The following is a 13,746-nucleotide window of genomic DNA, read 5'->3' as shown; positions in this document are numbered from 1 at the left end:
TGCTCCCGATGTGCTGGTTGGTACCATCGGTGTGTGAATGGGTGAATGTAATGCACAATCTATAAGCGCCTTGGATAAAGGCGCTATATAAATGCACCATTTATTATTTATTTTTGGGGCAAGTAGAACATACCTCTCAGAGAGAGAGTTTCTGACCTAACTGACCGTCTCCTGGTTCCTCTGCAGCAGTGTGTGTGTGTTACAGGAGAGGAGGTGACCAGTGGTTCTGTGTGTGTGTGTGTCACAGGAGAGGAGGTGACCAGTGGTTCCAACATGGCTGCCATCCAGCAGCAGCAGCCCAAAAGCACCGTCCTCGAAAACGGCTCCGAAGGCAAGAGAACCGAACCCCAGAGAACCGAACCCCAGAGAAGCGAACCCCAGAGAACCGAACCCCAGAGAACCGAACCCCAGAGAACCGAACCCCAGAGAAGCGAACCCCAGAGAACCGAACCCCAGAGAACCGAACCCCAGAGAACCGAACCCCGGACCAACGAGAAGAAATGCTGTAAGTCTGTTGTTCGTATAGAGGGTATGTGCGTGACATCATCATACCTGGACATCATCGTCCCACTGAGTGGCAAAAAAACTACTTCCTGGCCTTTCTGACAGCCCATTCATCCACACAGAAAAGTCCTGTCTGATTTAAACTCGCCAACATTGCAGCTGTACGGAAAGCTTGAATTATCCTCTTTCTATCTGCAAAGTTTTTGTTTCATGAAAATCCACCATAGAAACGTTATGAGCTTCTTTCTGTCAAGAAATGCCCTGCATTTGATTATTTTTCTAAGATAATTTAGAAACGGGTGGTACGCAGGACGGTTGGAGCGCTTCCAAACTCCAACACTCATCATGCTGCTCAATGTTTTCACACTCAGTCTAGATGAGGGGGGCGTGTCCTGATGGGGAAATCATGCATGTGCATACTCTCTATTTGTGTGTGTGTGTGTGTGTGTGTGTGCGTGTGTGCGTGTGTGTGCTCCGTTCAAGGTGAAATGTTAACACATCATCTGGGATAATGTCTTTGTTACTTATTGAACCTCCAGACCGCATCGTAACACATTGGCAGTTCAAAGATTCTGATTAATTTCTTCTTCTGATATTGTTTTCGGAAATCACAATCCCTTTATTGGCACTGTATGCAAGCATTCAAACACTGTTCACTGCATAGAAACACAAGACACAACACGCAATTAAAATAATATAAAAAGCGATATATAGTCCATATATATATATAAAGTCCATTATAGTAAGTACATTTTATTTATAAAGCACCTTTCGAAACAAAGTTACAAGGTGCTGAACAGTTAACAGTATAAACAATAGAAGCAAAAACAAGGAAACAAGGAACAAAAAAACAAGGAACATATCACACAGTTGTGACAATAATATAATAATACAGTGGTGCAGTGAGCAGAACTAAAACAAATACAGCAGAACAAAAACATAGGGCTATAAAATGAATTGGGTCAAAGGTACACGGGAGAAATATTTACCAAATAAGTGAGTTTCTTTAGGAGACTCTTAAAACCGTCAACTGACTCAGCATTTTTCCAACGCCAGGGACAAGGCATTCCATAGGGTGGGAGCTACCACAGCGAATGCCCGGTCACCCTTTGTTTTCTGCTTGGTCGCGGGTATTTCTAGAAGACCTTTGTTGGAGGAGAGGTCTAGCATTCGTCTTAGGAGGCATATACTACTATCATATCACTTTAAAGTCCATAAATGAAGTGTCATGTACATAATACACTGTATGTAATTCATCAAGGTAGAGGTACAGGATGTTAACTAAAGTGCAAGGTGCAGGCAGCATAATTTATGCTGGATGGATTTAGAAAGAAGCTATTGCTGAATCTAGTTATGCGTGTTCTGACTGACGTACAGCGGTGCATGTCTCAAAGAAGTGGAGGCCATGGGTGTGTGTTGATTAGCCCATTTTGGGGCGGGAACCCCTTTTGGTGTTAGCATTATGTTATGCTTTAGCTATTGAAAAATAGCAGATCTACAAGCTCATAGCGCGCCACCGAGTGGCGCGCTACGAGCTTGTAGGTCTGCTATTTTTGAAAAATCGAAAGAACGACTGACATAGAAACATAGCTTTTTCAGAAAAAGAAAACATTTTTAGAATCTGATCTCAGGTCAAAATGGGTTAGTGGCCCGGCTGAGATTACGTGAGGTGGCAACGTTCTCCAGGGATGGTGCTATAGGCAAGCTGGGGATATTTTGCTGTTTTTACCACGCTTTCTTGTCTGCAGCAGTTTGAATTGCAGTTTTAATCTCTCTCTCTCTCTCTCCTTTTTATCGCTAGTATTCTGTACCCTCCTGTTGGTTTTGAAGGTTAAAGAAACAGATTCTGATCATCAGCATGTGGGAAGGTCACCTTTGATGCCACATGACACAACGAGGCGTGCCTTCTCTTCCCATAGCAGACATCATGGGTGTCTTTGACTCTTTTTTTAAAGGCTAATGTCTCATAATATAATCTAGGTTTAACATTAACCCAACAGTTACTCTCTGAATAATCTTTAATCTACTGTATGTGAATTGGATTAGTTATTATCCTGTACTGTACCAGTGGTTCTAAAACATGCCAAGGACCCCCACATTGACTTGACCAAGGAGAGACCCCCATAAAATAATATGAGATTTTGTCATTAAACATAACTTTTTAACATAGTTCTATTCTAAGACCGAGTGAGGTGGAAACATGTTGGTTTACCTCTTTTTAACCCATTTTGGGCGGGAACCCCTTTTGGTGTTAGCATTATGTTATGATTTAGCTATTGAAAAATATCAGATCTACAAGCTCATAGCGCGCCACCGAGTGGCGCGCTATGAGCTTGTAGATCTGCTATTTTTGAAAAATCGAAGAACGACTGACGACATAGAAACATAGCTTTTTCAGAAAACTGTCAGGATGTAGAATACATTTTTAGAATCTGATCTCAGGTCAGAATGGGGTAACTATGAGTGCACGCCTGCACGGTCTCCTTTGTTATGTGATGTTTTATCCCGTCTGATCCAGGAGCACCTCTTACTATTTTAACTTTATTGACTTGTGCGTCTCCGTTGAGCAACCTTGTGGTCTCTGTGCAGACGACAAGGTATATTTTTACATACAGTATCTGTCCCTCTCAGCCTCAGCAGCGCCCCATCGTGGTACAGTACATACATTTGTCTTCAGAAATAGCAGATCCTCCTCCGCGTCATCAGTGCCCATACCCGAGGCGGGGTTGGCCAAAGGGCCTTTCTGTGTGGAGTTTGCATGTTCTCCCCGTGTCCCCTAGGGTAGGTACCCTCACATGTTCTCCCCGTGTCCCCTAGGGTAGGTACCCTCACATGTTCTCCCCGTGTCCCCTAGGGTAGGTACCCTCACATGTTCTCCCCATGTCCCCTAGGGTAGGTACCCTCACATGTTCTCCCCGTGTCCCCTAGGGTAGGTACCCTCACATGTTCTCCCCGTGTCCCCTAGGGTAGGTACCCTCACATGTTCTCCCCGTGTCCCCTAGGGTAGGTACCCTCACATGTTCTCCCCGTGTCCCCTAGGGTAGGTACCCTCACATGTTCTCCCCGTGTCCCCTAGGGTAGGTACCCTCACATGTTCTCCCCGTGTCCCCTAGGGTAGGTACCCTCACATGTTCTCCCCGTGTCCCCTAGGGTAGGTACCCTCACATGTTCTCCCTGTGTCCCCTAGGGTAGGTACCCTCACATGTTCTCCCCGTGTCCCCTAGGGTAGGTACCCTCACATGTTCTCCCCGTGTCCCCTAGGGTAGGTACCCTCACATGTTCTCCCCGTGTCCCCTAGGGTAGGTACCCTCACATGTTCTCCCCGTGTCCCCTAGGGTAGGTAACCTCACATGTCCTCCCCGTGTCCCCTAGGGTAGGTACCCTCACATGTTCTCCCCGTGTCCCCTAGGGTAGGTACCCTCACATGTTCTCCCCGTGTCCCCTAGGGTAGGTACCCTCACATGTTCTCCCCGTGTCCCCTAGGGTAGGTACCCTCACATGTTCTCCCCGTGTCCCCTAGGGTAGGTACCCTCACATGTTCTCCCCGTGTCCCCTAGGGTAGGTACCCTCACATGTTCTCCCCGTGTCCCCTAGGGTAGGTACCCTCACATGTTCTCCCCGTGTCCCCTAGGGTAGGTACCCTCACATGTTCTCCCCGTGTCCCCTAGGGTAGGTACCCTCACATGTTCTCCCCGTGTCCCCTAGGGTAGGTACCCTCACATGTTCTCCCCGTGTCCCCTAGGGTAGGTACCCTCACATGTTCTCCCCGTGTCCCCTAGGGTAGGTACCCTCACATGTTCTCCCCGTGTCCCCTAGGGTAGGTACCCTCACATGTTCTCCCCGTGTCCCCTAGGGTAGGTACCCTCACATGTTCTCCCCGTGTCCCCTAGGGTAGGTAACCTCACATGTCCTCCCCGTGTCCCCTAGGGTAGGTACCCTCACATGTTCTCCCCGTGTCCCCTAGGGTAGGTACCCTCACATGTTCTCCCCGTGTCCCCTAGGGTAGGTACCCTCACATGTTCTCCCCGTGTCCCCTAGGGTAGGTACCCTCACATGTTCTCCCCGTGTCCCCTAGGGTAGGTACCCTCACATGTTCTCCCCGTGTCCCCTAGGGTAGGTACCCTCACATGTTCTCCCCGTGTCCCCTAGGGTAGGTACCCTCACATGTTCTCCCCGTGTCCCCTAGGGTAGGTACCCTCACATGTTCTCCCCGTGTCCCCTAGGGTAGGTACCCTCACATGTTCTCCCCGTGTCCCCTAGGGTAGGTACCCTCACATGTTCTCCCCGTGTCCCCTAGGGTAGGTAACCTCACATGTTCTCCCCGTGTCCCCTAGGGTAGGTAACCTCACAAAAACATGCAGTAATCCTGGTCTCTAAAACTACCTCCCCCTGGCCAGCCGGGGCGCCTGATGATGGAGGGGAAAGGAACTGGTCAGAATAACGCGTTCCTTCCACACGCTACGTCCGGCCGGGGAAATTCCCCCCCGTCAGGTGAAAAGAAGCAGCTTGGACTCCTCATGCATAGAAGGAGGCATGAGGTCAGTCCGCTGGCAGAGGAAGTGTAGCGCCCAGGATTACATTAGATAATTGGCATGTGTTGTCTGCTATTTTTTAATAGCTGAGAAATAAAACATGAGGGGGGGGGGGGGGGGGGGTGAAAACCTCATATGTAGCAGATCCACAAGCTCGTTTTGACCTTGCTTTTGATTGACACTGTAGTATGATCACGTACGTAGGGCATTTATTTATCAAAAATAAAACGCAGTTAAAATAGTGGGATAAGAGGTTTTTACCTGACGACAACAACGCTATAGTACAAACGGCTTCTCACCTGCTGTAGAGATGTTTTGGCCCTGGATGTGTACAGTATGTCATGTACAGTATGTAGTGTGGAATGTGAGTCAGGCCAAGGCTTGTTCAGTACTGCAGTACTGTATGTGTCGTGATGGGTCTGTTAGCATAGCTCAGGGACGGCTTCTGTGGACACTTGCACAATAGGCCTTGCAAGGCTGGCGTCACGGTAGGCTGTCACGCCTACCGGCGCCATTGTGACTGTGATGGCCTACAAGCCCTACATATTAGATCTGCATCAAGTGTATACAGTTGGTGTTTGAGTGTTTAGTGCACAGTCAGTGCTAGAGCCATTTCAGTTCGCCAAAATGGGATTTATTAAGCATACTTGAGTAGCCAATACTGTTGTGTGAAATACAACAAGTAGGCTTCTCACCATAAAGGTAATAATTAATAATCAGAAATAGATAATGGACTAACAACGTTTCACCGGCGCATTCATCTCACTGCCGCCTGAGTGTGACTCTCCCTCTCTCTCTCTCTCTCTCTCTCTCGCTCTCTCTCTCTCTCTCTCTCTCTCTCTCTCTCGCTCTCTCTCTCTCTCTCTCTCTCTCTCTCTCTCTCTCTCTCTCCCTCTCTCTCTCTCTCTCTCTCTCTCTCTCTCTCTCTCTCTCTCTATATTATGGATCTATTATTCTCTCCCTCTCTCTGTCTCTGTCTGTCTGTCCGTTGGCCATAGTAGTGACTCATCACTCAAAATGGTGCACCCACCCAATTTGCATACCAAAGGTGCGAGGTTTGCAAGCCCTATTCCACTTTCCTAAAATGGATAGTCGCTTGATTCTGGTTGACTGGCAAAATACTCTCACCTATGGGACCACATGTACCAGTTTCACCTATGGGACCACATGTACCAGTTTCACCTATGGGACCACATGTACCAGTTTCACCTATGGGACCACATGTACCAGTTTCACCTATGGGACCACATGTACCAGTTTCACCTATGGGACCACATGTACCAGTTTCACCTATGGGACCACATGTACCAGTTTCACCTATGGGACCACATGTACCAGTTTCACCTATGGGACCACATGTACCAGTTTCACCTATGGGACCACATGTACCAGTTTCACCTATGGGACCACATGTACCAGTTTCACCTATGGGACCACATGTACCAGTCTCACCTATGGGACCACATGTACCAGTCTCACCTATGGGACCACATGTACCAGTTTCACCTATGGGACCACATGTACCAGTTTCACCTATGGGACCACATGTACCAGTTTCACCTATGGGACCACATGTACCAGTCTCACCTATGGGACCACATGTACCAGTTTCACCTATGGGACCACATGTACCAGTTTCACCTATGGGACCACATGTACCAGTTTCACCTATGGGACCACATGTACCAGTTTCACCTATGGGACCACATGTACCAGTTTCACCTATGGGACCACATGTACCAGTTTCACCTCTGGGACCACATGTACCAGTTTCACCTATGGGACCACATGTACCAGTTTCACCTATGGGACCACATGTACCAGTCTCACCTATGGGACCACATGTACCAGTCTCACCTATGGGACCACATGTACCAGTCTCACCTATGGGACCACATGTACCAGTTTCACCTATGGGACCACATGTACCAGTTTCACCTATGGGACCACATGTACCAGTTTCACCTATGGGACCACATGTACCAGTTTCACCTATGGGACCACATGTACCAGTTTCACCTATGGGACCACATGTACCAGTTTCACCTATGGGACCACATGTACCAGTTTCACCTATGGGACCACATGTACCAGTTTCACCTATGGGACCACATGTACCAGTTTCACCTATGGGACCACATGTACCAGTTTCACCTATGGGACCACATGTACCAGTTTCACCTATGGGACCACATGTACCAGTTTCACCTATGGGACCACATGTACCAGTTTCACCTATGGGACCACATGTATCTCTCACCTATGGGACCACATGTACCAGTTTCACCTATGGGACCACATGTACCAGTTTCACCTATGGGACCACATGTACCAGTTTCACCTATGGGACCACATGTACCAGTTTCACCTATGGGACCACATGTACCAGTTTCACCTATGGGACCACATGTACCAGTTTCACCTATGGGACCACATGTATCTCTCACCTATGGGACCACATGTACCAGTTTCACCTATGGGACCACATGTACCAGTTTCACCTATGGGACCACATGTACCAGTTTCACCTATGGGACCACATGTACCAGTTTCACCTATGGGACCACATGTACCAGTTTCACCTATGGGACCACATGTACCAGTTTCACCTATGGGACCACATGTACCAGTTTCACCTATGGGACCACATGTACCAGTTTCACCTATGGGACCACATGTACCAGTCTCACCTATGGGACCACATGTACCAGTTTCACCTATGGGACCACATGTACCAGTTTCACCTATGGGACCACATGTACCAGTTTCACCTATGGGACCACATGTACCAGTTTCACCTATGGGACCACATGTACCAGTTTCACCTATGGGACCACATGTATCTCTCACCTATGGGACCACATGTACCAGTTTCACCTATGGGACCACATGTACCAGTTTCACCTATGGGACCACATGTACCAGTTTCACCTATGGGACCACATGTACCAGTTTCACCTATGGGACCACATGTACCAGTTTCACCTATGGGACCACATGTACCAGTTTCACCTATGGGACCACATGTATCTCTCACCTATGGGACCACATGTACCAGTTTCACCTATGGGACCACATGTACCAGTTTCACCTATGGGACCACATGTACCAGTTTCACCTATGGGACCACATGTACCAGTTTCACCTATGGGACCACATGTACCAGTTTCACCTATGGGACCACATGTACCAGTTTCACCTATGGGACCACATGTACCAGTTTCACCTATGGGACCACATGTACCAGTCTCACCTATGGGACCACATGTACCAGTTTCACCTATGGGACCACATGTACCAGTTTCACCTATGGGACCACATGTACCAGTTTCACCTATGGGACCACATGTACCAGTTTCACCTATGGGACCACATGTACCAGTTTCACCTATGGGACCACATGTACCAGTTTCACCTATGGGACCACATGTACCAGTTTCACCTATGGGACCACATGTACCAGTTTCACCTATGGGACCACATGTACCAGTTTCACCTATGGGACCACATGTACCAGTTTCACCTATGGGACCACATGTACCAGTTTCACCTATGGGACCACATGTACCAGTTTCACCTATGGGACCACATGTACCAGTTTCACCTATGGGACCACATGTACCAGTTTCACCTATGGGACCACATGTACCAGTTTCACCTATGGGACCACATGTACCAGTTTCACCTATGGGACCACATGTACCAGTTTCACCTATGGGACCACATGTACCAGTTTCACCTATGGGACCACATGTACCAGTTTCACCTATGGGACCACATGTACCAGTTTCACCTATGGGACCACATGTACCAGTTTCACCTATGGGACCACATGTACCAGTTTCACCTATGGGACCACATGTACCAGTTTCACCTATGGGACCACATGTACCAGTTTCACCTATGGGACCACATGTACCAGTTTCACTGCGTCAACATCCTGTTTACTATATTCGCCGTACCGTTCCATGACCTAAACGCTGAAGGAAGAGGAGGGCTCGTTTTCATCATGCTATATTGTCTGATTTACATGAGTAGAACAAATCATGTTCTACTCATTTTCTATTTTGTGTTTTATACATACTGTAGGTAGAAGCCCTTAGTTTGGGCTTTATTGCCTCCTCGTGGCATTTTCCTTTTTATATGGACAGGTTTTCTGTATTGTTTTTACAATTTCTAAACAAATAAATACAATAATTCATGCATGTGTGCATGTATTACTTTTTAACCCATTCTGAACGGGAACCCATTTTGGTGTCAGCATCATGTTATGCTTTAGCTATTGAAAAATAGCAGATCTACAAGCTCGTAGCGCGCCACCGAGTGGCGCGCTACGAGCTTGTAGGTCTGCTATTTTTGAAAAATTGAAGAACGACTGACATTTTTAGAATCTGATCTCAGGTCAGAATGGGTTAATCAGACCAGTGTGTGTCCAGTGGAAACCTCGTATGAATCTGATCTCAGGTCAGAATGGGTTAAATAACATCTAGGTAAGTGACGAGTTAAAATGAGTGTTAAATTACTCTACTGTATATGATGTACTCATTGCTACAGGGTGTTTGTTCAGTAACAAGGGACTCATTGTACTGGATTGTACTGTACAATTTGTACATGTACAGTATGCTTGTCCAGAAAGAGTTGGGGGAGGGATGGGGGAGTGGGTGGGAGAGGATGAGCAAGCTAACTGTAACTGTACATGTCTGTATTTCCGAGACTATTGTAGCTTGGCTAATTTAAGGCTATCTCTAAACCAGACAGCTAATCAACGTCTAGTGCTTAGTGGGACGCCATATTGATCTAATGGCTATTCAAATTAATTTATTCCAATACATGGAGTTCAGATATGCACCATGAAAGTCGTTTTTTTATTATGAGAGAGAAACGCAATGATTACGCAATGATTTCCATCACAACACAACACAAAATAAACTAAAATAATAACATTTTGTGAAAAATAAAGAAAAAACTAAACCAAAGGAGCACTTATACACCACCTTCTCAACACCATATAACTGTTCTAAAATTACTGTATACCACAGTCCCTGGTTTATTATTTTATATTTCTTTTCTTCCATACTATTTTCCATATTTCATATTCTAGTCATGAACACAAGGAGAAAGATTAACAGGCTGGTGGGGATGATTTGAGGATCATGTGATGGAAATGTCTAAATATTAACCAGCTTGCTGGAGTTTTACAAGACTTTAACCACATCTTTTCTTTGTGCCTCCTTTCATGTTTTCTTCTAATTTCTTATATAACTTTAACTAGGAAAGCCTGACTGAGATTACATTCCTATTTTGCAAGAGACAAGACAGTAGCACATTAAAACAACACTGCGTGCGTGTGCGCATGTTTTCACATAACACAATAAAAGACTAATTTAAACTTTTATCATGTTATTTGCTTCACAAATGTGTTTTTGTCCTGAGCCTTCTTAACCCCTTTTGGTGTTATTTGGTATTGAAAAACAGCAGATCTACAAGCTCATAGTGCGCCACCGAGTGGCGCACTACGAGCTTGTAGGTCTGCTATTTTTTTGAAAAATCGAAGAACGACTGACATAGAAACATAGCTTTTTCAGAAAACTGTCAGGATGTAGAAGACATTTTTAGAATCTGATCTCAGGTCAGAATGGGTTAATGTCGCAGCATAATGTCCTAATTCACAAGAAGTCTCCCGGTCCCAAATGCTGCTGCCTGCGGCCCTGTACCCAACACAATAAAAACAACCTTTTAATCGAGTGCTTTCATGTGAACTCATTTTGAACTGCTGTGCATTAATTAATAACCATGAAAAGACATCTTTGTTGAGACGGGGGCTGGCATCCCTTTACATTTGTGTGTGTGTTTGTGTTCACATGACACATGGAATGGAATGTCCTCTTGCACATGTGAGGACGCATGTTTATACTGTGTACTGTACTGTACTGTACTGTACTGTACTGTACTGTACTGTACTGTACTGTACTGTACTGTACTGTACTGTACTGTACTGTACTGTACTGTACTGTTTCTCAAAGTGGACGCCATGGCACCAATGGGTGCCTCAGAATACTTTGATAATATTACGTCTGTCTGTACATGAGCATCACAATCCTTGTAACCATCGCAACGGGGGTCTACTGTACGCGTTGTGAGCTTGTACTGTAGACTGGCTAATGTGAATTAAATTAATTGTGTGTGTGTGTGTGTGTGTGTGTGTGTGTGTGTGTGTGTGTGTGTGTGTGTGTGTGTGTGTGTGTGTGCAGCCTGGGCCTCCTACATGACTAACTCTCCTACGGTCATCGTGATGATCGGCCTGCCGGCCAGAGGGAAGACCTACATGTCCAAGAAACTCACACGCTACCTCAACTGGATAGGAGTCCCTACCAAAGGTCAGCACACACACACACACACACACATACACACACACACACACACACACACACACACACACACGCTACCTCAACTGGATAGGAGTTCCTACCAAAGGTTACCCCACACACACACACACACACACACACACACACACACACACACACACACACACACACACACACACACACACGCTACCTCAACTGGATAGGAGTCCCTACCAAAGGTCAGCACACACACACACACACACACACACACACACACACACACACGCTACCTCAACTGGATAGGAGTTCCTACCAAAGGTACACACACACACACACACACACACACGCACACACACGCACACACAGTACAGAGACACACACACACACGCACACACGCACAGTATAGAGAAACACACACACACACAAACACACTCTACCTCAATAATACAATAATACCCTCAGTGTAGACACAATGGCAAAGGGAAGGAAAAAAATGAAGAATCTACATACGTATGTATATGTATATACAGCATCTCCTTCCATACATAATAATGTAAATGAGGTTTAGAAATAAGGGCTGTCACCATTACATATTTAAGTTGACAATTGTCTCACAAATAATTGTGATTAACGATTGAATTGTGTTATTGCATTGGAAATTCGAACATTTAATATGAATAAAAAGTGCACAGTGCAGATATGGCAAATAACTGAGAAATAAATGACTGGTATTTGTATACATTTTATTCAAAAGGTAAAAAAGAAATGGCAGAAATGGCTGATCTACAAGCTTACACGATTAACGATTATGACGAAATAATTGCGATTGGACTATTATATAATAATTAACCCCTATGAGCATCAACTGGCATACAGTATACACTGTCCATAACATAGATATTGGTGCAGGAAGAGTATCTGTGAGTGTCAAGTTCAACCACAAAGGTTGCTTTACAGGTACACTGTAGTCCACAGGTAGGTAATGCAGAGGAACCGGTTTGGCCTCCTCTGTCAGTACATTATTGTTCATCACAGCAGGTCTTTTCATTGTCAAATGCATGTAGGTTAGAGCAGTGGTTCCCAAACACTGGGTCGCAGGCACATTGTTATGGGTCCCTTTGGGTTTCCTACATTTTGTTTTTAATAATAAGAAATAAGAAAAAAAAAAAAACCAAAAAACCCCAAAAGAAATCATGACTTAAAAACATATGGAACAATCAATGACATTCCATAAAACTAATGTTGAAGAAGTAGTAAAAATAGCCGATCTACGTACAACGCGTTGTAAGCTTGTAGATCTGCTATTTTCACTCATTTGGGGTCCCGGGCAAACATCTAATTTCTCTGTTGGGTCACAAGCACAGGCTAAAAAGTTTGGGAACCACTAGGCTAGAAGTCCAGAAGGTCTTACACTTTGGGAACCACTGGGCTAGAGTCCAGCAGGTCTTATTACTCTTTCCACTGACCCAGTGGGCCTACTGGACTCCTAGCCCAGAACCACTGGGCTAGGAGTCCAGCAGGTCTTAGTCTTTTCACTGACCCAGTGGGCCTCTCTGTCTCGCTCTGTTCTCTTACAGTGTTTAACCTGGGGGTTTACAGGAGAGAAATGGTGCAGTCCTACAAGTCCTACGACTTCTTCAGACATGACAACCAAGAGGCCATGCAGATTAGAAAGTGAGTCCTCTGCTTGTCTCTGGGTCTCACCCACAACACCCACAACACCAGAGGGAGTGCAACGAACCCACATTCGGCACAAACAAGGCACTCAATTATTTTCGCTCCTATGCCACCAAAATGTGGAACGCCCTACCAACAGTCATTAAGACATGCAAATCCCTTGACTCCTTCAAAACCGCTCTCAAAGGGCACCTATACGGACGGCTGCAATTCGAAACTGCCCCCCCCGTAAAATCTGAATCCCCCCCTACCGCCCACCCCTTTTCCCCCTCACTGTATATGTTTCTTTTCCCTTTTTACCTCCTTTATGATGAAATCCTGTTCTGTTCTTTGACTATATAGAAGTGTCTATTTGTACGTCTCTAAATGTTTTGATGAATTGAACATGGTGGACCCTCTTGTAAACAAGTGTAATGCTTAATTGGGTCGTCTATCTATATAAATATTTCAATCGATCAATCAAAACACAACTCAAAGTCCTTTTCAAGGACCCGGAGCCTCATTTTGTACAGTTTACATATACAATTTAGCAGACACCCAAGTTAACACATGCGCGTTGGAGCAGTCAGCCTGGACGAAGTCAATTATCTTTAATAATTTGATAATTGAGGAAGCTCTCAGAAGGTTCCATGACTTTTCCTTTTCTGGGCAGACTGATGCCTACCAGACAGCAGGCATAAATGTGTCAT

The 13,746-nt window shown here is 45.6% G+C and overlaps 1 protein-coding gene across 2 annotated transcripts in view; it reads left to right on the top strand.

Moving 5' to 3' along the window:
• Window positions 1–413: 413 nt before the first annotated feature.
• The window catches only part of pfkfb2a (6-phosphofructo-2-kinase/fructose-2,6-biphosphatase 2a), a 40,440-nt gene continuing 27,107 nt past the window's right edge, over window positions 414–13,746 (top strand). Inside the window, exons 1-3 of one of the 2 annotated variants that reach the window (XM_083768413.1) lie at window positions 414–505; window positions 11,288–11,413; window positions 12,958–13,054. In XM_083768413.1, the coding sequence (XP_083624539.1) occupies window positions 11,302–11,413; window positions 12,958–13,054 (209 nt within the window). In that variant the 5' untranslated portion in view covers window positions 414–505; window positions 11,288–11,301. Of the gene's footprint in view, window positions 506–11,287; window positions 11,414–11,668; window positions 11,699–12,957; window positions 13,055–13,746 lie in introns of those variants that run through there. The other variant, XM_083768414.1, reaches the window with a different exon arrangement.

The sequence above is a fragment of the Protomyctophum parallelum genome, assembly GCF_964188405.1.
Source record: "Protomyctophum parallelum genome assembly, chromosome: 7".
Lineage (NCBI taxonomy): Eukaryota > Metazoa > Chordata > Actinopteri > Myctophiformes > Myctophidae > Protomyctophum > Protomyctophum parallelum.
This window is presented reverse-complemented; position numbering and strand designations above follow the sequence as displayed.